This window comes from Rhea americana, unplaced genomic scaffold (genome assembly GCF_003343005.1).
Source record: "Rhea americana isolate MKP2758 unplaced genomic scaffold, rheAme1 scaffold_247, whole genome shotgun sequence".
Classification (NCBI taxonomy): domain Eukaryota; kingdom Metazoa; phylum Chordata; class Aves; order Rheiformes; family Rheidae; genus Rhea; species Rhea americana.
The window spans coordinates 311,857-334,757 of NW_028186365.1; the positions used below are offsets into that span (position 1 = coordinate 311,857).

At 37.7% G+C, this 22,901-nt stretch overlaps 1 protein-coding gene across 4 annotated transcripts in view; it reads left to right on the forward strand.

The window, feature by feature from the left end:
- Positions 1–22,901, forward strand: part of SGK3 (serum/glucocorticoid regulated kinase family member 3) — a 62,253-nt gene that overhangs the window by 26,710 nt on the left and 12,642 nt on the right. For 3 of the 4 annotated variants that reach the window (XM_085306761.1, XM_085306762.1, XM_085306765.1), the window contains exons 2-6: positions 7,518–7,723; positions 11,974–12,057; positions 14,029–14,101; positions 16,942–17,017; positions 22,738–22,825. In XM_085306761.1, the coding sequence (XP_085162887.1) occupies positions 7,646–7,723; positions 11,974–12,057; positions 14,029–14,101; positions 16,942–17,017; positions 22,738–22,825 (399 nt within the window). In that variant the 5' untranslated portion in view covers positions 7,518–7,645. Of the gene's footprint in view, positions 1–15; positions 106–7,517; positions 7,724–11,973; positions 12,058–14,028; positions 14,102–16,941; positions 17,018–22,737; positions 22,826–22,901 lie in introns of those variants that run through there. The other variant, XM_085306764.1, reaches the window with a different exon arrangement.

Consider the following 22,901-nt stretch of genomic DNA (forward strand, 5'->3'; position numbering starts at 1 on the left):
GGCTGCTCGCGCCGCCGCGCTGCCGAGCTGGGAGGGCACAGTGAATTCCGGAAAACGGCGACTTGCAGAAAATCAAGGAGGCAAGAAACAGTTGTTGAGGCGAAGGTGAGCAGCTTGGTTTCATTTCCCAACCAGGTGACGTGCAGCAAATTTCGTGATCTCGCTCCCGCACTAGATAGTTGCAGGGCCGCTGCACTTCCCACACTTTTTTCCGCGCCCTCCTCCGAGGGGTATGCCCGGATGCTTCTCTTCCAAGGTTTGCTTGCTGCGCAGACAGGTTTACAGCCAAAAGAATAGCTGTAGTTTGGAAAAGCGTGGCCAGCCCGAAGGAGAATGCCATCTAGGTCTTGTCCTAACGAGTAGAGCTTTTTAGACCTTACTGTATTTGCGGGGATTCAGATATGCTTGAGGAATTTAGTTGTGTGAATGTTAATAAAAAGACAAGAGACAAAGTATTAAGACTAAAGGTGTTTTGACAGCTCACCTTTTGTTTAAGATTTATGCAAGTTTTCCTCCTTTAGCAGCTCTGAAAGATACAGCTCTGTCCTAGAAGTACATTAACTTTGCACTATGGAATATACATTTTCCATTCCCCTTTATATTTGTTTTACTGCCAGTACCGCATTTCACTGCGGTGCAGTACTGCAATTTGAATGCCRTTATGGTTCTCACAATTACTGTGGCACTGAAGAATTCTGCGAGCATCACTTGCTGCAGTATTCTTGTAGCTAAGAGTTTTTTATTAATTCATTTCAAACATATATTTCGTAAGTTTATAGGCTCATACAGGCATGACTGTGGATTTTTAAAGGCTGCTGTTATTCCGTTTTTCCCTTTAATATTAAAAAATCCTGACTTCCTAATAGCTTTTCTAGTGTTCTGTTTCAATCTGAATATCTAAATATAGTTTTGACTTTTTTTTTCACGTTCACCTGAACATCAATCTTTTTAATGACTGTAACAGTACCAATTAAAATAAGGAAGGTTGCAGGGGGGAGGGGAGAAATTTTTCCTGAAGTCTTTAAGATGCGTTTAGATTTCAGGAAGAAATGCCATTAGATCTTGGCGAGCATATTTAAAAGTTTGCTATTAACGTTACCCGTGTTAGTCTAGTAGTCTAGTGTAGTATTTCTAATATCTTAAACCTAGAAAACTGACATCATTGTTTCTTAAAGATATTGTGAGATACCTGATTAGGTCAGAAATTTGGCACATTTAACTTGCATATAGTAGCTGGTGAAGAGTACTAGTTGTTTTATGCTTTGATGCTTTAAAGCTGAAAAAGTCCTGTGTTTGTATGATGGTGAATTGTGTTGTTACAACTGTTTTACAGCCTTAATTTGATTGTAAATTACAGCCTTGCCACATGTTATTGAATCGAATTGTGTTATACATGCATAAGCAAATGCTTTCTGTGTCCTTGCATTTGTAGAACTGTAATACCATCTTTTTCTCTGTGCAGCAGGACTAAAATGTATGAGAGGTCCAAACTCTTACCTCTAAGAGTTTGTAATCTGTCCTTGCAAAATGGATATAAAATACTAACTGTAGTTGCACTAATATTACAGAAGGAATCGAGTTGTGGTGAACAGGACATGTAATCCGGATATTTCTAAAGGCTCTTTTTCTTATTTGGCTTTTAATATTCAGATATAAAATAGTTACCTTTTTACTGTCCAGTAGCTTTAATGGTTCTAGAGGGCAGTTTTCTGGATTGAGAACTGTAGCTTTGATTTACCTTTATTAATTAATTTATTTAAATCTTGAGACATTATATTGTGCAGATTTTACGTTTTTTCCAGTTACAGCACATCAAATTCAGTTAATTGTCTCCATGTTCAAAGCACTAGTGGTAACATCTGTCTCAAGCAGATCAAAATTCTCCCTTTTTTGTGTAGTGAAACAGAGAGAACAGTTGGTGACTTTTGTCCAAGGTTGTGTAAAAAATGAGCAGTATGTCTTGAGTTGAAATCTGGGTTTCTCTGACTTCAAGAAGGGGCAAAGTGAGGCTGGAATTATCTGCTCTGTGTTTACTGGAGCCTTACTGCCCCCTTATGTAGAACTGAATATGCTGCAAGTGGCTGATTAAGACCTCGTGAAAGTAGCTCAAGGTGCAATTGCTACAACTTTTGATCTGTGCTATCTGTAGGCATCTACATTTAACTTTAATTGGACCTGCTATGTGGGAAGGCTGAGGAAGCAAGCCAAAAATATGTGCAGGTAGCATGTGTAATGCTAACTTGATTTTTATTTGATATGCCATTTATATAAGTCACACCATTTGAGGCACATAGTGACCTTTACCAGTTCTGTGAACACAAGCTAAGGATGAATTTATTATGGACCTGTGTTCAGGATTAAAAGGTAACCACTTTTATTGACAATATTATTTGCTTTAAAGCAAAGATTTTGTTTTCAGAGTTTGCTTATTACAGCAAAGAATCTGTATTCTGTCATCTAATAAACGCAAATTCAAATAGATCCAGTCCAAACCAGGAATCCTGTTATATTCCAGGTATTGTAATTTACTGGAGCTAATTTGGAGAGGTGGAGCAGGGAGAAGGGGTGTTCTTGAGTGCACTAGGATCGTGGGAAGTAAGTGTTTGCCTGGCTTCTCCAAAGTAAATTTGATGTAGTAGAGACAACGGGAATTATTTGCTTCTTTCCCTTGGTTCAGTTTTTACGCTTATCTTCTATCCTCTTCTTACAAGTAGAAGGAATGAGAGTAGTTGTATTGGACTCTGCCCAAGTTGTTGCTGAGTAATTGTTGGGTTTCCATAGTGGTGCTGCTAAAGACAAGGAGGAAAAAAAAAAAAAAAACTACCAAGGTGGTGGGTCTGTATGTGGGAACAGACTTTCTTTCCCTTATATCAGTGGCTGAATTCTTCTTAATTCGCCTCTTAAATTGTAGTTAGGTACTACAATGGAAGTAAGCCATTGGCTTACACAAGTTGGCTGAAGTATTTGGGTGTGTGCTCCCTTTTCTCTTCAGCTGCAGTATTTCTAGAGATCTACACTGTATTATCTACTGTTCTTGGATTAAAATCAAATATGGTACTTAAAAGAGTGGCCTATGTGGAACACAGTTTCTTTGGAACCCAGTTACTCCACAGCTTCTGGCCAGCAGTGTGTCTTTATGGGTTAGCAGTCCCTGGCTCTCCTCAACCTGTATTTCCATTGCCTTGGATTCTGAATACCCCGTTTCCTGTGGGTCAGCTGCCTGTCTGGTAACAAGCCAGTGGGACTCTGCCGTTCAGCATGCAGCAGCTGGGAACAAGTCGGCTTTCAGGGCTTTTTCCAAAAATTTTGCAATGTCCGGTGATCTGTTGAGCAACTATCAAGTATTTTTGGAGAAGACTGAGGAATTTATGAAAAGCACACCAAAGCTGGCACTTTCCCTAAAGCATGAGGGAGCATAGTAATGTATAGGGCAAGTAATAGGACTGTCTGTTATATCTTGCTCTGGTTTCTGCAAGTTTCTCCTATACTTGGAATCAAACTCAGGTGGAGGCTTTCAGCAACTGATTTTACTTGTGATCCAGTCCTAGAGTAGGTCTTTCTAGGTGGATGATTAGCATGTTCGGCACATGCCTGTCCTGTAGCARTAGGAGAGCGAGAAAGAAGAGCATGTGAAAGGTAGAGAGAGAATCCTGCTGATTCTTCATGTGTGCTTGCAAGGAGACTGTCTCGTCTCCTTTGACTGTTCTTCTCTCTTCATTTATATTAATCAAAGAACTGAAGTGAACAAGATAACTGAATTACACTGGCATCAGTATAGTCAGAGGATTTTAAGGCAATTTGGCTTTTAACTACAGCTACAAAGGCAGCGGGTAAGTACCTAGCTTCCTAATCTAGTGTTGAACATTCTTGGTACATAGCTGCCCAGAACAAGGGTCTATGGTTATGTGATGGTATCATCCTCAAGCCTTAATCATGAAAAGAATTCTTTATAATAAAGAATAATAAATAAAATTCTTTAATCTGATTAAACTTTAGAAACCTTTTGCAATATAGTTAGGGCCTAGTTTATGTGGAAAGGAGTGAGAAAAGGCTGCCCTGTGTCACTAGACATATTTGTCCATTGCATGTAGCTTTTCTGGGATCACCTAAAATACTTCAGTGTTAAGGCTTTCAATAAATTCTTCGTTTCTGCGTACCATAGATCTGAATATGTTTTCATAGAGACTGGGTTCTGTTACTGCCGTGCTGAGACAAGGGTCAGCCTGAAATCTGACATTGTTGCAGCTTCCCCTGTGAAACAAGGAAAATACTGTTTACTTTTTGACAGCCGCCATGAACGGAGTCAATAGTGTAACTGATAGCTGAAATTTTGCCAGAAGGATGCATGACTTCTGTTCTTTTTTTTAAGATTCATTGCTGTTACCGAGAGATATGCAGCTTTCTTTAATGCTTCTTACCGTCTAGGTCTGCAGGAGTATCGTTTCTCTTCTCTTCAGTGTATTCATTTGTGCCTTCCCCTATTTCAGACTTGGATGCTGTGGTGACTTGAAAGCTTTAACGAGTGGCAAATGTTTCAGAGCAGCACTGCTGTCAGCGCTGACGTGTTTTACGTTATCTGCATGCTCTTTCACTACAGCTCAAGTGTGATTTAAGGAGTATTTATTTTGTAACTTGGTTTTCTAAAGTTCCTTCTCCTTTCTGCCTGTCATGGAAGTTGAGGCCAAGGGGTTACTTGTTCTTGCTTCCTGGAAAAGCTATAAGGAGAGGCAGGGATTTCTCAACTGACAGTGTCTATTAAATTCACCTATATTGCCTTTCCGCCAAAACCTGGCAACCCTCAAGAAGCTGCAGTTTACGCTTCTAAGAGTGTGGACAAAAAGATGTCTCTGCTTTTTGTCACTATTTCGTGTAGTTACATTAAAGATTTTGTCTACTACTAAGGCTGCAACTATATTCCTAACCTACAGCAAGGCAGAGATAAGGAATTAAAGCAAATGTTTCTCTCATTTTAGTTGGACTTGTGAGTTCTTGAAAACTGCTGTGCTCATTGCAAATAGAAGTTGGAAACAAGCTCTGATCCCCCAGATCTTAATGGCAAAATGATAATGTGTTTCTTCCAAGTTTGCAAGCTCGGCGTAGCGTTGGTGACCCAGGCACGACTTGGTCAGGAGGTGCCTCAAGGGAAGAAAATAATCGCAGCTAATGGTCTTACAGGCAGCTTAAGAAAAGGAATATGAATAATGCAGTTTCAGCTTTTCAGGTGATTTGTTCATTTTCTTCCCAGTAAGATGAATAATTCATCCGGAATTAATCTGAGTGACACTTCCTCCTTTTGATTCCCCTAGAACTTTCAACTTAAGAACATGTTTTGTTTCACATCTGCTTAGTGATGTTCTGTGGGCTACAGCCTTTAATCCATACTGCTCCTGTGGTGGTATTTAAAACTAGGACACCACAAATCAGAAGTGAAAGAATCAAGAGAAATTTAACCTATGTATTGTGAGAATGAATACAAGCATGGTAGGGGAAGGACATTGAGTGATGCTGATTAAGGAACACTGAATCCATTTTAAAGCTTGATTTGTTATGTGATGAGCAGGAAGACAGATAAACACCAGGACTTGCGCTTAATTCTAGCTGTGCCAGAAGTGGCTAAAGATTGACCTAAGCACTTACTAAAGTCTAAGCCTAGCAAAATGCTTGCTGAAAGTTGTGCCCATTGATTTTTTTTTRTTATTATTATTATTGTTATTTGGGGGAGGGACAACTCCTATGATGGAGAAGAGTGACGTTACACTTTGGATCTTAGACTCCGTGTGTGGGAACGGGTGAAGAACAGTCTTAATCATATGTCTGCATAAAATTGGGTAAAATTGGAACTGTTGATTATTGTAAGAAGGCTTTTAACCGTGGTTTGCCAAAGGAAAAGAATCCCCCCCCCAAAGCCTTAGGTCTGTGTGACTGGGTTAGATGAACCGTCAAATAATAAGAATAGCCCGACCCTGTGATTCCCTAATCAGTGAGTAGGGAACGATCAAAGTAAGACAAATGCAGGCATAACTAAAAGTAATTGAATATGTTGGAGTATGACTGTTCTATCACTTTAGCTGTGATTACAGTGGTTTCAAACACTCCTTTTTGTTTACAGTCACCATATAGGTCTTTTATAAATGCGTAATTTAAAACTAAGCAGGAGGAGTAATAACATAAAGTTTGAATCGGAGAGATTATCTGGCTTTTGAGTACAAGCAAAATAGTCAACTGACTAAGACTAGTTGGGTATCAAGAACAAATCTTTTCAACGGATTCCAGGGGCTTTGGCCTTCTTGCCAACACAAATATGGGTGTCTCTGTAATAGCAGAATTACATCAGATTAGTTTGTGCTTTTTGGAAATTGATGGTATGAAATACGCAGTTCACTCTTATACCTCCCTATTTTAAGAAAAACAGGAGTCAAGTGTTGAACTGGGCCATCCTTTTTCCTCTGGATGTTTTGAAGAGAACTGAGGTCTCCTCTCTTTTTAAAAAGTTTTCTCATGTTTATAAGTTGGTCAGACACATACTGTGCTAAAAGCTGAGCTGCATTCACTAAAAGACTTCAAATGGCCAAGCAGGCTTGAACATGGTTTTGTAAGTATATAGCATGAATTTCTGGTGCTTTTAGGCAGTAGTAAAGTTCCTTGTATTTGCAGCGTGGTCCAGTGAAACATTTGGCTTATGTGCTCAAGGCAGGTTTGCAGAATGCTGTCCCTTAGTGAGTGAAAGGACATTTAGTTAGTACTGAGTTCTCTTTTCGATGGCTCCATCCTCTTTCCTGGCTTTTGCCCTTCTTCTCTTGTTCTTAGAAGTTCTATGGGGAAGTGAAGTGTCCTGCTGAAGGGACTGGACCACCTTCCTGTGCATGGCACTATCAAACACAAAGCGTCCCAACTGGCGGCGGGGGGGAGTGTGGGTGCAGACCGCCTGTCAGCTACCACAATCATCGGTGTTGCTCTGAAAATAAACTGTAAATGTTCGGACAAACACMTGATGCTACCTGTGTGCCTCTCTAAAATTCACATGAAAGGAAATTTTTTCTTCTCATGTCTTTCATCTCTGATGACATCACTGCATACACTCAGCATGTCCTGACAAATCTGAAATGCCCTTTAGTACAGACTCATCCAATTGAAAAACCTTTGCTTTTAAAATAAATTGTTCTGAATGTACATGTTAGTTGCCTTTCTCAGATGTTTAATATCCAGATGTTGTCTTGAATTATTTTTCCATGCTTTAGCTTTGGACTTAGTGTGTTCTCTGTAGCAGACCTCAAGTCTGTTTCTAATATGTCCACATAACACAATGCTTTTTGGGTGCCTTGTGTCCTCAAAGCACTTCAGTGGTTTTAGAGGAAGGACAAAGAATCACAAGTATGAAGCAGTTTACAAGATCATAAYATTTATAGCTGCATGTATGCATAGTATGCTTTATTTCCTGCCAGGAAAAGTTCTTGTCTTGCAGGTTTTAGCACTGTGAGTTAAGTGTTCATGTGCCTAATTTTTCTTTTCATTTTAAGATTACATGATGGAATTCACGTCTGTTCAAGAAAAGTTGCGTATCTTGGATCAATACAGTTGAAGCTGTCTTCTGTTTGCGACATCCTAAGCAGAGTCTTGTGACGAATTTGTGAAAAGAATATATACAATGGATCTCAAAGAAGGCTGCCCAAGTGTTAGCATTCCCAGCTCTGATGAACACAGAGAGAAGAAAAAAAGATTTACTGTAAGTATATACAAATATAAGCATTGTGAGCATTAGCCTACACATTTTCCTGGAAATGTTGCTTGGTTTTGCTAGTAGGCTTGCAATTACTTTCTGCAGGTTACAGAAATCCATTTAATTGCTCTTGTGAGTACTGGCCATAATAAACATGAGGTTTTGCAATATGAGAAGCTGTGAMTATTGTGCAGTGTTTACTGTATTTTCTGCAGGAAGCATTTGGCTTTACAAATTTCTCATACTTTTTCCTCCAAATCCTAGCATTTTCTCATATCAGCGATGTAAAGGTCTTAAACGTATGGATAGCAYCTTGCATGATTTTACGTGAAAAATCTCATGAAGGAGTAAAGTGAGTTTTTTTGTTTGTGTGTTTCTCATAGGTATCTTATGCTTTTATAATTTTTGTGTAAAAATATCTTAAAACATCACATTTTTTGAAAGAATTTTCCCCCCTCTTCCTTCCCATTTTCCAATTCTAATGCCTGTGATTTTTTTCCTCTCCAGTTTCCCATTTCCACCCTGTCATTCTCCTCCCTCTCTTCCTTTTTGGGCCTCCCTGTTTGACTTGCTTTGTGGAAGTCAAGTCTTTATTTCCAATTCTGTGGGGAAACTCTTTGCATTACAGACTGAAAAATACAGTAGTGTGGGGTGGATCTTGGTTTTGCTTGTATGTCTTCTAGGATATAAAGACAGCATAATACTTCCTTTAAACAGTTTGATCTGTTTCATTGCTCTTGTCCAACTTCCTCCAAGCTTGTTCTATTTTTACTTTTCTTGTGTGTGTGAATTGTCACTCTTGAAAAGTGGAGTGTAAACACCCTTTACGCTCAGTTGCAGCCTGAAGAATATTGCAAAACAAAAATTTACTTTGAGTTATTTATCCTCCTCCTCTTCCTTCCTCAGAGAAGCAAGAATGCAGTATGATCAGCCAAAATATTCAAGTTTATCAAGATGTAATTTGGGGCAGGGGTATGCTGGCAAAGGGAACAAGCGAAAGAGAATTTACTTAATATTTTAACTTGCTCTACATGTGTGAAGCTCAAAGTAAACCAGCAGGAAAAACTCCATAAAAGTCTTAAACTTTTATTCAGAACAGATTTGTTTTACTCTCTCAGTGCTGGCAGTCTCACTGTTAAAATGTGCCAGTGTGGTACATCTGAGGCAGGTAGTAATATTCTGATTTCTGGGTCAATTTAACTAAAGATGTTTTTGACAACTTTTGCAGCTTCAAAGTACTTTCTCTGGGGATGTCTCCTGGAAAGCTGTACCAGCAGTAGTAGGAAACTTCAGAATTTGGGGAGGGAGAAAGAAAAGAGGGAACCCAGCCTAGCTCGTGCTGTGTGGAAGTACACTTGTCTCAGCCTCTCTGGCTCKTCAATCAAAGAGTAATTAGCAGCTTGGTGAGAACTATTTTTCACAACCAAGCTTTTGAGTTTCACCATGTACTTTTTAGGCTTTAATAACAGAAGCGAGGGTCCTGCTCTGTGGTAGGAACTGTGAATAGCAGAGTGCACYTGTGAGTAGCTTTTCCTTTTCAATGAAGCCGCAGAAGAGGGAATGACTGGAGCCCGTCAGTGCTGCGTTGGGGAGCRGGGCGACGAAGACAGACAGACTCACAGTTCTTTACAGATTTGCAGTAGACATAGCTGTCCGTTTCTGATGGCAGTGTTAGTGCCGTTTCCATAAAGAGCATTAAAAGCCTTAGGGTGAAAGAAGAGGTAAAAGGACATAGGGCAGTCACTTTCTTCTTGAAAGAGGCAAAACAGTTGTTTTGGACTGTATCTAGGCTACATTATTGCTATTCTGTCCCTGCTGTGAAGCTGCTGCACTTTCTGTTGCCCAGTTTTACCAAATAGCTTTATTTTGGATTTCTTGCTCTTATCCCTGCGCTGTTTGTCTGAGGATGTATTTTCCCTTCTGATCTGTTCTCTTGTCTTCTCTCACGCCCCAATCATTTAGAGACTCCTTGTGAAATTTTTTTCAATGCTTCTATTCCTCTTATTAAATCTGGAACTTTTGTCTCAGATGTTTTACATTTGTGACCTAGAATACCAAGTCTCTGTTGCATGGAAATGATGGAGGTTTTTTTATTTTGTTGACAGTTGCTAAATAATTTCCTTAGTTTCTCAATGCTTGCTCTCTCTTGAAATTGAAAAACATTCAGTCTACCTTTTTGTTTATCTTTCCACMTGAGTATTTAATCCAGGAGTATGAAGCCTTTTTGTTTCTGTGAAAGGTTTTTTGTTTCAGTGACTTCTTTTATGAAGAAATCTGTCTATCACATCTAGAAGTAACTGGGACTTGTCCAACCCAGATCTGGAAAGGTAGTTTATCAGAATGACAGTGTTTTCAGGAATTCTGCTTTTACCCCTCAAAGCGTTGCATTATTTAACCACAAATTATTAGTTGTGGGTGCATCTTGTGTATTCTTTAGGAGTTTAAGACTGGTTTTGGTATCATTGGATTTGAATAGTTGGGCTAGGTTTTCTTTTATTCTTTTTCTGCCTGTCTAGAAATGAGCACTGCAGCTGTCTCTAAATTATTATCTAGGTGTAGTTGATAGTAATAATTCAGCCCAAAGATTTGCTATTTTGGGGGGGCTTCTGTCAAATCCTGTGTAGATATTCTATGCATTCTTACTGTTTGCTGCTTTGACAGCTGTTGAACTTATAATTTCTTCTTTGTGGGTATGCAAGAGCTTGGGTATCGATGTGAACTGGATGACCCCTCACAATCCCTCTGCCTTTACGTGCTCTAATGTCAAAATACTTCCTGTCTACCTATTGTTATGGCTAGCTGCTCCAAGAGCAAAGCAGTTTTAATATTGAAGTGGTTGGGGGATAGGGCAAGGGATATTATTCCTGTCTTAGGTTATCCTGGTCTCTGTATTCTGTATTCTGCAGTCTGTGCATCTTTTCTCACTAATTTAAGACCCTGTCCATGGTAAGCTTGTTGGCATTGCAGTTTAGGGGGGTGATGAGCTGTGTTTGAGCGTTTGCAGGATTTGACTGATGTACAGGGTGCCTGGTTCAGGAGGGCAATACTTCAGTCTCCCTTCACAGCTGAAGCTTCTGCTGCTTACAGACTATGGTTTATGCTAACACATGCTTAGCAGTATAAAGGAAAACCATTTTTCTAGGCAGTCTCATCAACATCCTACTGAAAGCTTCCATACAGCTTCCTCAACCAGTCTTCCTCCGACTGAGAGTAAGTATTTGAGCAATTAACATAGCATGAGTGCAGATCTCGGGCTAAGGAACTGATGGTGGTGGCTRCCACTTCCACTGAGGCAGTCACAAGGAGAGGTGGAGCTGCTGTTGCAGGGCAGGAGGAGGGAAGACTGGAGCATCAGCTCATCTTTCTAGATCAGGAATTAGCAGCCTTCTGCTCCCATTTCCTTGTTGCACCTCTTCTCTCCCCTGCAGAAATAGTCTTGCTTCTTTCAGAAGCACAAGGCGGGGAAGGGAGTTCAGCTAATTGTATAGGAAAGAAGGGGAAGAGTCTTGCTCAGAGACAGGAGAAGCTTCAGGACAGTCAGCTGTCAATCACTTTTATGAGATAGGGATCCACAGTTTGCCTAGTTATTAGAGTTCTCTTCTGTCATGGGATTTGAACTGTGCGGGAGGTTCCAGCTATTCCTCCCTTGATCACCAAATGGTGTATTATTTAATCTCTGCTGCCTCTCAGTGTCCCCAACCATCTGCTAGGATCCTGACTAATATATATTAAAGATGCTTTCTTTGCACCTACCTTCTGTATATACTTGGTCCCTTGGTTTTGATTGGGACAATCTTCAGTGTTTAAATGCTTCACTTCACTTTAATGGATTTTTGGGTTGTTAACAAATTTTATAGCAGGACCTGGATTACTTTAGAGCAAGAAGCCATGTGTTATTCTTGTATCAATGTCTCTCAGTGTATCAGGAATCTGATGACTTTCTCCACACCTCTGGTGTAGACCAGTATCTGATGGCCAAGTGTCCCTGTTAGATGTGAACTAATTTCATGATATTAAAGAGGTTCATGAAGTCAGCGTTACTGTTTTGTTTTGTTTTTTGTATCTTGCAAAAAGGTAGACTCTTAATTTTTCTATTAGTCTTTTGGGTTGATGTTTACATGACTTTGTTGCAAGAAGTATATAGTTAAGTGAATATGTTTGCACAATAGATTTAACAATCTGCCCTTTCTTTCACCCTCAGATTAAACCTAGTGGGTTTTCTTAAACTTTGCTGCTTTATCTTTGTGTTACTGCAGGTTTACAAAGTGTTGGTCTCAGTTGGCAGAAATGAATGGTTTGTCTTCAGACGGTATGCAGAGTTTGATAAACTCTACAATACGGTAAGAAAAAGGGAGGCTAAGGAATCATATCAGAATAGTACAGAATAACGCTTGTTTGCTCTGTTTGAGTCAGTTCCCTCATTGAGTAATTTGAGGCAGCATTCAACAATTGTAGGACCCTGTTTAAAAAAACTGACAAGTTTGGGCTTTGTTTTGTTTTGTTTAAACTCTGGTTTGTTTGAATTTCAGACTCAAAATCCACTTGGTGGTTGTTGTTTTTTCATTATTACTCAAGATTGTTGTCTAGTGAGGGAAAATTCCAGTTTCCTGGTTGTCAAAACATCTGAAGTGTGTATTTATGGTGGAAAAAATCATTCTTCAACTTAAAAGAATTAGATAAGTAAATTTCACTTCCAAGGACTGAAAGCAATGAACAAATCCTTATTTCTTAATATAAACTTTCTGGAAAGTCAGTCATGCCAATTGCTACCTGCCTTTTCCTAGCCAAATTTCATGGCCATAGTCCTCTCTTTCTTTTTTTATTCTTTAAAATAAAATAGGCCTCTTCAGCAGCTGACTGTGAATTTCTTTGCTTTATTGCTAGAAGAGGATTTTGCCCTTTTACATAGTAGGCAAGCAGGGATAATACCTGCTCTCAGMTATGCCATGTATCAGTACTTTGCTYTATTTCTTCATGTTTAGAGCCCACTGCTTCTGTTTTAACAAAAGAGTAAATAATTCTCTCTGATCCTCATTTAAAGAAAATACATACTCTGAGCTGCTTAACTATGTGTCTGTAGCCATTCCATTCCCCTGTGGGAAATAGGCATTTCTCCTTTCTGCCTTATTGTATCTACATGATCTATGTGTAACAGCAGTATCCAAATGCAGACACTGCAAGCTTGGAGCTATCTTACAAGGTCTGAGCTGAAGTCATCCAAGATGCACCATGCTATGCTTTTGTATGAATATTTGGATAGACTTGAAGGTGACGTGAAAACAACATGTCCCATTTTCAAGACCTCCAGAGTAACAGACATTTTGGTGATCATGTTTCTATTGCCACTTTCTATTCTGATTAAGATAGACATTGCTCTGTTGAAACTTGTTCAGCCTTGTTTTTTCTAATACGTGTAGAGGGGGAGGTCCTGGGGAAGCTCACCAGGGAAGGGGAGGGCATTTTGTCCAATTTCTATTCTTCGTGATTCATGTAGTATAGTACACCAAGAAGAACTTGGATTGCTAACTGGAGGAGATATTAAGATTTCTAAGGAAAGAAGAGCTGGCAGTTATGTATAAGAAAACTTCTCTCTTAAAGAAGGTGAATAACATTACTCTTCCTGCAAGCACCTGAAGATGAAGTGAATGTAATCAAGACTTTGCTAATGAYGATTTTCTCTGATAAATTCAGTTCTCATATATATATCTTAGTCTGATTACCAAATGTAACGTATAATCAAATTGTCAGGTGTAGCATAGTAAGTCATACTTTTTTTCATACATTTACAGCTTGGACTTAACGAGTAGACTACCCGTTGCTCCTAAAGCTTTGCAATGTGGTTTGTGGGAAAAARAATAAAAAGAAAAGAAAAAAAAGTCCGAAGGCCAATATCTGCAACCTATTTAAAATCCCTCATATATTTTCCTATACAAGCAAGAAAAAGAAGGGGAAAAAAAAAACAAGAGGGAGAGAGAATTGATGGAGGAAGAAAAKAGATTAAACATCACAGAAATTCTAGCCAAATTTTTTTAGTCTAGGATAAATGCAAATTCATTTTGGCAATACTGCAGAAGATAGTCCATAGCTTTCTAAAGTGAGATAGTCCTTGGATTTAAGAAGGTGTGTGACTTGCCTAAACAAGCTGAGTGCAGGTTGTTCTTTGCTGAATGTATGAATAGAGAAGATGGCAGGAAGCAGCAGAATTACTAGTTATCAGATGTTCAAACTTATCCTCAGAAACTGGAAATAAGATGCAATTATTTCTAGATACTTGGATGCCTGTGCACAATCCAACTGTGTTTTATTTTCAGCTAAAGAAGCAATTTCCCACTATGAACTTGAAGATTCCAGCTAAGAGAATATTTGGAGACAATTTTGATCCTGGTAAGTTATAACCTTTTCATTCATTCTGTCATTTTCTTTATGCAGCACTGGACCTATTCCAGCCTATGCAACRCTGTCTTCATCAGTTTTACAGCAGTCCCAAAACAGTGGCTGAAGTCAAGTTTAGTCATACTTAGTCACGGACAGAAGCTAGTATAGGTACTCCACCGGGTGATCTTGAACAACCTATTCCTTAGTGGCCTGGAAGCTCGCTAGCAGAGTGCAATAACTCCTCTCAGGCCTTCTGTATTCAAGGTGGTGAGAGATGCTGAACTGGTAGGTGTAATCTCCGTGATAAAAGCAAAAGCCAAAAATACAGGCTCTTGTAAACATATGCCTAATAAATTTTAATCTTGCYGTGTGTGACTTTTCACCCTGGAAAATGAAATAACTAAAGGACTTATCTTGGAAGCCCTTTGAACTCCCTCTATCTAAATGTGCTTCCTTGTACAGTTTAGATGAAAATGGACCTCTTCCTGTTGTTATTCCACATATAGAAGCTGCTCTGATATGAAGGCAGTGTGATCCGATTAGTAGTCATAGGTCCCAATTAAGCTTGCCCTGCCCACATCAAAATACTAATGGAAAATCGCTCTTAAAGTGTATTAAATGAACCTTATTGGCACCACTGATGAATACAAAGGCAAATGGGTAGGCCAGGCCTTTGCTCTGTATATTTATACCCTTCATTCAGACCCTTGTTACTTAAGGATCTTCCCATTACTTGCTGGGTTCCCCTGTGCCCTCTCCTGGCTTGCTTGGTGCTCTGCCTTCTCTATGCCTGTTGTTCCACCTCCTTCTGAAAAGCCTGAAGCAAGCTGTAATCCTTTGCCTAAATACAAATGAATCCAAACGTGTTGACCTTCTTGGGATATACTGGTTTGGGGTTCTATTTATTTATTTATTTATTTCAGCCATCTTAATTTCTGGCTGTTATACCGTTGTTCATCTGGATCCTGACATGAAACTTCCTTTCCATTTTTTTATTAAAATAATCAAGTGCAAGCATCCAGGCTTATCCTGTTCTGATGTCTTCTTCGGATGAAAATGTGAAGGATTTCCAGAAGTCCTGCATATATCACATCTAGATGAACTTCTTGTTTTGTTTAGTTTCTTTCCTTTTCACCTACCTTGGTGAAAGAGCAGAGCTGGCTGAAAATTTAATAATGGCATGCAGTCAGTCTCTTAGGCAGTCAGATATACAGGTAGATTTCTTGGAGTCAAATTTAGGAAAATGTTGTTTAAATGAGAGAAATAAATTAAAGATGTATTAAAACTATGTATGTGAAACACAGAGTTGTAGTCCACAGACTTGTTTTGAATTTCCAGGAACTGTCCTGAAATCCTTGAAGCCTGAGAAACTAAATTGTTCTCAAGATTTCTGTTGCTGGGGGGCAGGGTAAAGAAGGAGCCATGATCCTCATTTAAATAATTCTTTATTTTGACACTTATAAATAAGAGCTTGGATATAATATTTGTTCTGGCTTCTGAAATAACTTACATATTTTAGAGATTTTGAAAAGGTGTCTTACTTTTGTCAACTCATGCTTGTATGTGCAATTCCAGAATGCAGAATTGTACTATCACACTGGAGTCTGAAAATGCAATAGAGTAAAAGTTTAAATAATCTTCCTTTCCCAAAATCTACCAAAAATACTATCATCTGTTACAAAATGTTACAAACTAACACTCTTTTTAAGTGTTACTTAGGTTATTTCAAAACAAACCTTGTTTTAACTTTAAAAACAGGGCAGAGAGAAATTATAGAATCCAGGCAGAATAAAAACTAGAAAATTACAGAATACACTTGAGCTGAGGCAATGCAGATGTTTTAGTTCCAACAGCATAGATTGTGTTTTAGGTTTGGAGTGGCTGATTGGTTTCTATATGTACTGAAATTGCTGATGTTCATAACTCCCCAAAAACCTTATGCAAATTTGCCTCCCTGTCTGATATCAATAATTGGGACATTAAGTATCCTGACAAGGGTTTAGAGATTATATTCCTGAAAAAAAATAACATTTTAGTATTGGAAATACAACTTTTTAGTAGTTACCACTAACTTACCTATGACAGAGTCTCACTGGAATACTTTAGAAGTGAAAATACACAAGTTAATTTGTATGAGGAAAATAAATGGTTCCTATTGATATGAATAATGAAAGACACTATCTTTGCTTTGCACTTTATTCCRTATTAGATCTCTCTTTCTATTTCAAGTCCTGCTTGTATCTTTCCATATTGCTAAAGTAAAGTTAAATATTTTAAACTGGATGAGGGTGGAGATTCTTAGGATGTTTTTTTAATTAGAGATGATGTCCAAAATGGAGAAGAAACATTTTATTTAATTATCTTCACTGCTTACATCTGAGTGCCTGCTGGCTACATGGATTGTGCAACTTTCCCATTGCCATGCACTTATTACAGAAATATGCTGCTTGGTGGGATGGTTCATGTGAAAACTTGACTTGTGCCACTGAAGTCAAGTTTTGCCTGCAGCGTCTTGCTGAGCAGAATCACAGCCTGAAAGGCTCACCTCTGCAGCAAGTGCACAGCTTAGTCCAGTGTGGTTGCACACTGTTCTTGAAGCACTTTGGTGAACTTTCAGTCCACCTGACTTAATRCATTTCTATTTGTAAGTGGTGTTACAGAGAAACTGAGATCTGATCTCTCACCTCCCTTCATGCAAGTTCATGATTTTCATGTAGAACCAATCCTGTTCTGACCTCTCTCTTTTTAACTGATATACATGTAAATCTTAAAAAAGACCCTACCAAATTTGAAAATAAGTCTTTTTCATGAGTTGACTGATCATTCCTAATAAATCTATCTTTTTTCAGATTTTATTAAACAGAGAAGAGCAGGACTGAATGAATTCATTCAAAATTTAGTTAGACAGCCAGAGCTATGCAACCAGTAAGTAGTTTCACTTCCATTTTGTAAGGACTATATAAATGACATGGATGCCAAATACAAAATTACAAATTAAGTACTTTTAACTAGAAAATACATTGTACCTGTTAGTTCTTCTAAGTATAATAAATAATCTTTAATGTGATAGTTCTTTCCTATAAGAAAAATAYAGACAGACTGATGAACAATTGAAAATGTTTTTGTTTTCTCAAAACTTGCCTACAAATCAATTTGCAGATGTCTCATTAACTGATTTTTTTCAGTTCAAGGGGTTCAGATTCCAGTGTAAACTCTCTTGCTGTAGGGCAGATGTTTGTTTTGCTGACAGCTGTGGTGTTTGAGAACTTCACCATTACTTACTGATGATGTTGCCCTTCTAGGAATGCATTGTTTCCTGCATGGTTTTGTTGGTGTAGCTCATGTACACTCCAGAATTTGTTTCAAGTATGTTAACTGGGTAGATTAATCCGCTTACGTAGGTGGTTTGGGCTAACCAAGCTGACCTGCTTGAAGCATGTGAAGAAGTTTCCTCCTAAACTGCTCTCCACACTGTAGGTGTATTAACCTCCCTCAGTGGGACAGTGATCAGTAAGAAATGGTAATAGTGCCTTAAACAGCTCCAGCAAAATCCAGTTTTGTGTGTGGACTGTTTTTTGAGTGTGAACAACACTTTTCTTTCAGTTTAAATCTATTCCTRATCCATTTAAACTAAAGAGTAAATATATCCATGCAACTTTCCATGTTGCTTAAAAATAGCAAAACAGTGAAGCTCTACATTTGGCTTAGTGTTGAGTAAAATTTTTCAGTACATGTGCTCTGCTTAATTTGTCCAACCATACAGCCTGTGAAAATGTTCATTTCCCACAGAAAGCAAAACACTCTGCAACGGGGAATACTGCTGTAGTATGCAGTCAGATGTTTTTTTCCAGCAAGAGAACTATTTAATGTCCTATTAACCTGAAATACGTACTTCCTTTTTTCTTTTTTTCCCTTTTTTTTTTCTGTAAGCATTTTATGTATACTTCCTTCTGACAAGTGGAAAAAACTTTTAAACAAAACAAGATCTTTATGATGGAATCGTTTTCCAGTAAAGGAAATAGTGTCAGGYTGGTGATCATAACATTGTTCTTCTCTAGGAAAGAATGAAAAGCAGTTTAAAATAACTACTGTTGGAAGCTAATCTGTTTTGTTAAATTAGGAAATAATACTTAATTTTTTTTATTTATTGCAGTCCCTCCCCTGTTTGGTTGTCTCTATGTTCAACTACCAAATATTTTGTCTCAAAATATCTTATATTGGTTCTCCAAAGGTAAAACAGTGCTTTAGTGCTTTAATACATATCAGAAAATTATGTGCTTGTTTAAAAAAAAAAAAAAAATCAAATCTACTTGCCTCCTTAAATTTTTGTGAGCTTTTAACTGTTTCAGTCAAATGCATCTGTAGCTGAATCTAAGTTCTTTAACATGGCACTTAGCCTGTCTGATTCATTGAAACTAACTTAAACCAGTATTAAAAAATAGGCTAAAGTAAAGACTATCAAAAATGTGCTATCAAAACTGTGTAAAAATAAATAGCAATAAAAAGCTTATTAGACAGAACTCCATAATTAAAAGAAAATTAAAGTTTGTATTATGCTGTTCTCTTCCTCCTCACCCTTAAAATAAAATGGGAGAAAAATCAAGCAATTGATTGAATGYGAAAGCATTTAATTTCATAGTATTTGTGGTGTATTTTTTAAATAACGGTGGTACTTTATTTTTTAAGGAGTCAGCTTTCCCTTTTTTACGACACTCCATCACAACAAATCATATTAATAATTATGTAATCTGTGGCATTTCAGTGTGCCAATAAATGCTAGCAGTGAAGAAATACCAAAATTTTGCTTTGTGGGTGTGATTGTTTGTTTTGGGGTGGGGGGGGTAAAACCTGCTGGAAACTATTAAAGGGATATGTGGCAACAAAGTCTTTACAGGTAGCCCACAGGTTTTCCTAAACTATTGTGCTGTAACAAGCTATTTTCATTTGCTATTAGGTACAAYTCAGTAGTATGCAAGGAAGACTTTGAACACTGTCTATTCTCAGAGAGATTTAAGGAAGTCCACCTTTCACTAAATCTTTTAAGCACTAAAAGCAGTATCAGGATGTCGTACTTTCAGTCCTGCCTAGTCCTGCCTGTTTTACTGAAAGCTTAAGGATGGTTTGTGGCAGCTTCCTCATTTCTGGAAGGGAAGGTGCTTGAATGTCTAAATTGAAAAGCATGAGTGTCAGATTCAGTATGTCCAAGACAGCAATGCTTACATTATTCTCTGAAAAACGYGGCATGAGAGATGTTCTTATTTTTCTCCCTTCACTGAATATTGTTCCCAAGTCTGTCTTGGTTTTTTGAATATTGTATCAAAAATAAACCTTCTTAATATTAAACCCCGCAAAAACCTAAAGTGTATTAGAGAGGTTAGAAAGACYCTGTAGTGATTAAATAAGGATTTTCCTGTAGTCGCTGTCAGGTTGAATACTGAGCTACATAGGTTATTGGCTTAGGCCAAATTGGGATTTAAGTGGACCAGCTTCAAGCTGCACTTATCTGATTGTTATTTGAGGGAGAACTTTCTTTCACTGTCAGAATACAGATACTGCAAAAAAAGTGTCATAAGGCRTAGAGATCTGATAATGCCTCCCTGGCTTCGGACTAGTATGCTGGATAAGAGCTGGGAATTTGTTACTTGTGAGCTCTGTGAGGCTGCCTAAAGCACTGGGCTGCTCTCCCACTCAGTTGCTAAAAAAAATAATTCATTTAATTGTCTAGCAGAACACTTTCAAAGAAAATCTGTTTGAATACAAATAGATAATAGAGAACATATTAAAAATGTCATGACTATTTCAAAATAGTCCTAAGTAGCTCCTTAATGAAAACTGGAACATTTGCACAACTCTTAAAGAAGAACTTGGAAACTCTCAAAGAATTTGGGGATAACAATATCCTGCAACCTCTTTGGGAAATAAGCCATCAGTACCTAAAGTAAGAACTGGGGAGCTGTATTTGTTCCCCAGAAAAGAGTTAGAGTGACTAGGTTTTCTGGGTTTAAAAGCAGATGGATATAAACATGAGTATGAAAGCTCTGGATTATAAGATTGTGCAGTCCATATTGGGGAGGGGAAACCTCAGTAAGATTAATTACAATTTACAAAACCCAATAAGATTAACTACATTAATCTTATTCTTTTAAAATCTTCCAATTCATTATGGCTTTGGGGCCTTTATTTTGCATAAAAAGACAGCAGTGTTTTACTTTTTAGTGTGCATAGAGAAGGGGAATTAGCTGTGCACTATTATCTAAATTAAATGTGTCTTGAACACTAAGATATTGTTACTGGCAATTAATCTTACCATTTTACTCTAAAATTCGTGCAACTCTTTGGGCTTGTTCGTATTTGTGTGTCTGTCCCCAATTTCTTTGGGGCTTCACGTATTTACGCGGGAAGGCTAATGCAGAGCTAGCATGACAGAAGATCCATATTTAGGCAGATCTTGGGACCCTTCCATGGATTTTGGAGGTAATCCATAAACTAAATTTATCCAATCCATCATGGAAAACCAGACAGAAAGCACTTGCTGGTAGCATGTATGCAAGATATATTGAGCATTCTTTCTTAAATTGATTTCTCAATCCTTTTAATTTGATACATGAAGCTATTTTAGGAGTAGTTCCAGTGTGTTTTAAAACACATGGAATTAATACAGAATGTGAGCTGATACAGCATAGAAATCTTAGCAATCTGTAGAGCATGATGCACTGCACTCTTCCCTAAGAACATCAGACTTTTTTTTAGTCACTAATACTTTGTATAATTTCCACAACTGTTAAATGTGTGATCACGTAACATTGATCAGTTATGCCTCTGCTTGCCACACATTGTAGAAATCATTGAATACCCTGCAACTGTCTAGCAGCATTTCAGCCTGAGCTGATCTTTGCTGTGAACTCACTCATGGACAAAGTTACTATAGTAACTATTTGAAATGTATTACAGCATGCTCTATTTAGTCAGCCAGTTGTCTAAAATAATGCTGAAAGGTAATTAAAGTCAGGTTTTTTTACTCTGTGTCTAGTGAAAAACATTAATCATCGCTTTTTATTCTTGATTTCATGATATCCAAAAGTTGAAAAATTACTACATCATGGGTCAATATTACTACAGTATTCAAACCACAGTGATTTTTGTATTCCTGGACTTAAAATACGAAACATACTATAGGTCAGAATATGGAATTTATGTAAGAGTAGAAGAATTAAATTGAAATGGTGTGAAACTGTGAACAGTCTTGTCACAATACTTTAAATCAAAAAGGTTAAAGATAAGTGAAGTAGATGTTAAATGAGATTTAGAAATACAAGTAATATTTTCCAGATCATAAGCAACTGAGACTGAGCCTCAACTAGCATATGATATGAGTTAGGTTCATTAATACTAATATGAAATACAGTGACTGGAGAAATGTCAGAAACAACTCATCTCTCACTTTCGAGCCTCACTTTACAGACACATAGAAGGCAAAATAGATTTTAGATAGCAAAATAAGTACATCTGCTTCTGTTATAAAGCTACATTATTCTACATTATTTTATATACACCAATGATAAGATGAAAGAGCAGCTACATTTTAAGACAGTGTTTTACAGAATGGCTCATGCAGAGATTCCTGTCTCTGAGTTGGTTGTCCTGAGACCTTCTCAAAGAGCTTAATCTCRGAAATTTAGGTAAAATTCTTCTTTAATCAGCTGACTATCTTTTAATGAGCTGAAGGAAGTTGAAAGATTCAAGGCTTCAAGTGATAGCTATTTATTTAGGAATTAATTTTGCCTTATTTGTGTTACATCATCACTTACTGTGCTGTCGTTAAGATATTAAGTTGTTTTTAATGTGGTGTTATGTAAGCCTTGCTTTCTGGGGGCAGATTCCCAGAATTTTGTTATTTTCTCCTTTTTCTCCCAATCTTCCTTCCCTAACCTCCACTGAAGTGGAAGCTGGATACCAGTGCTGCAATTAAAACTGATTTCCTCAGATCCAATTGGAAGTTTGCAGTTTCTCTTGTCAGTTCCTGAAGGATAGTGGTTTTATCATGCAGCTGACTGGAGGGATTTCTTATCTTTATCTTGTCACCACRCAGCTGGAATTCACTTAGAAGCCAAAAGGATGAATATTCTGGTTTAAAGTGGTTGGAACCAGGAATGTTACTACCATGTACCGCTCAGGATGTGGATATCTACGTTATAGATRATGTATTTTATTCTGTATTATGTTGCACCATCTCATCAATTTTGGAAAACTAAAAATGACTTAATTCTTCAATTGTTGAAAGAAAATGGTTTTTCTGTGCTTGGTAGCCAGTTAGACCTTGGTAGTACTTTTTTTTCTAGTAATTACCTTTAAATGCAGTTGTGCAGAGCATTTTCACATGAAGTCTTCATGAACATCTATACTTCACCATGTCAGACTTTCACAAGTGGAAATTTTTAAATGCTATAAATAATATTTTCATCAATTGAATTATGTTGCTACAAAAATGTTTCTTGTACACTATCTTTAATTACCAGAATTTTAAGTATTAACTTTATGATTAGGAACTCCTCTATCCACCACAGTTTAAGGCATTACTCTTTCCTCTCTGTGGCTGAAAATCACGTAGGCTATTGGTGTCCTAATGCATTTAACTGTGTTTCTAGCCCAGATGTCAGAGCATTTCTTCAGATGGATAACCCAAAACACCAGTCAGATCCATCTGAAGATGAAGATGAAAGGAGCAATCAGAAGGTAATAAACCAGAAATACAAGAGTCTTCTAAACCTCAACTACTTCAGGGCAATACTGAAAATTACAAGTTGATTTC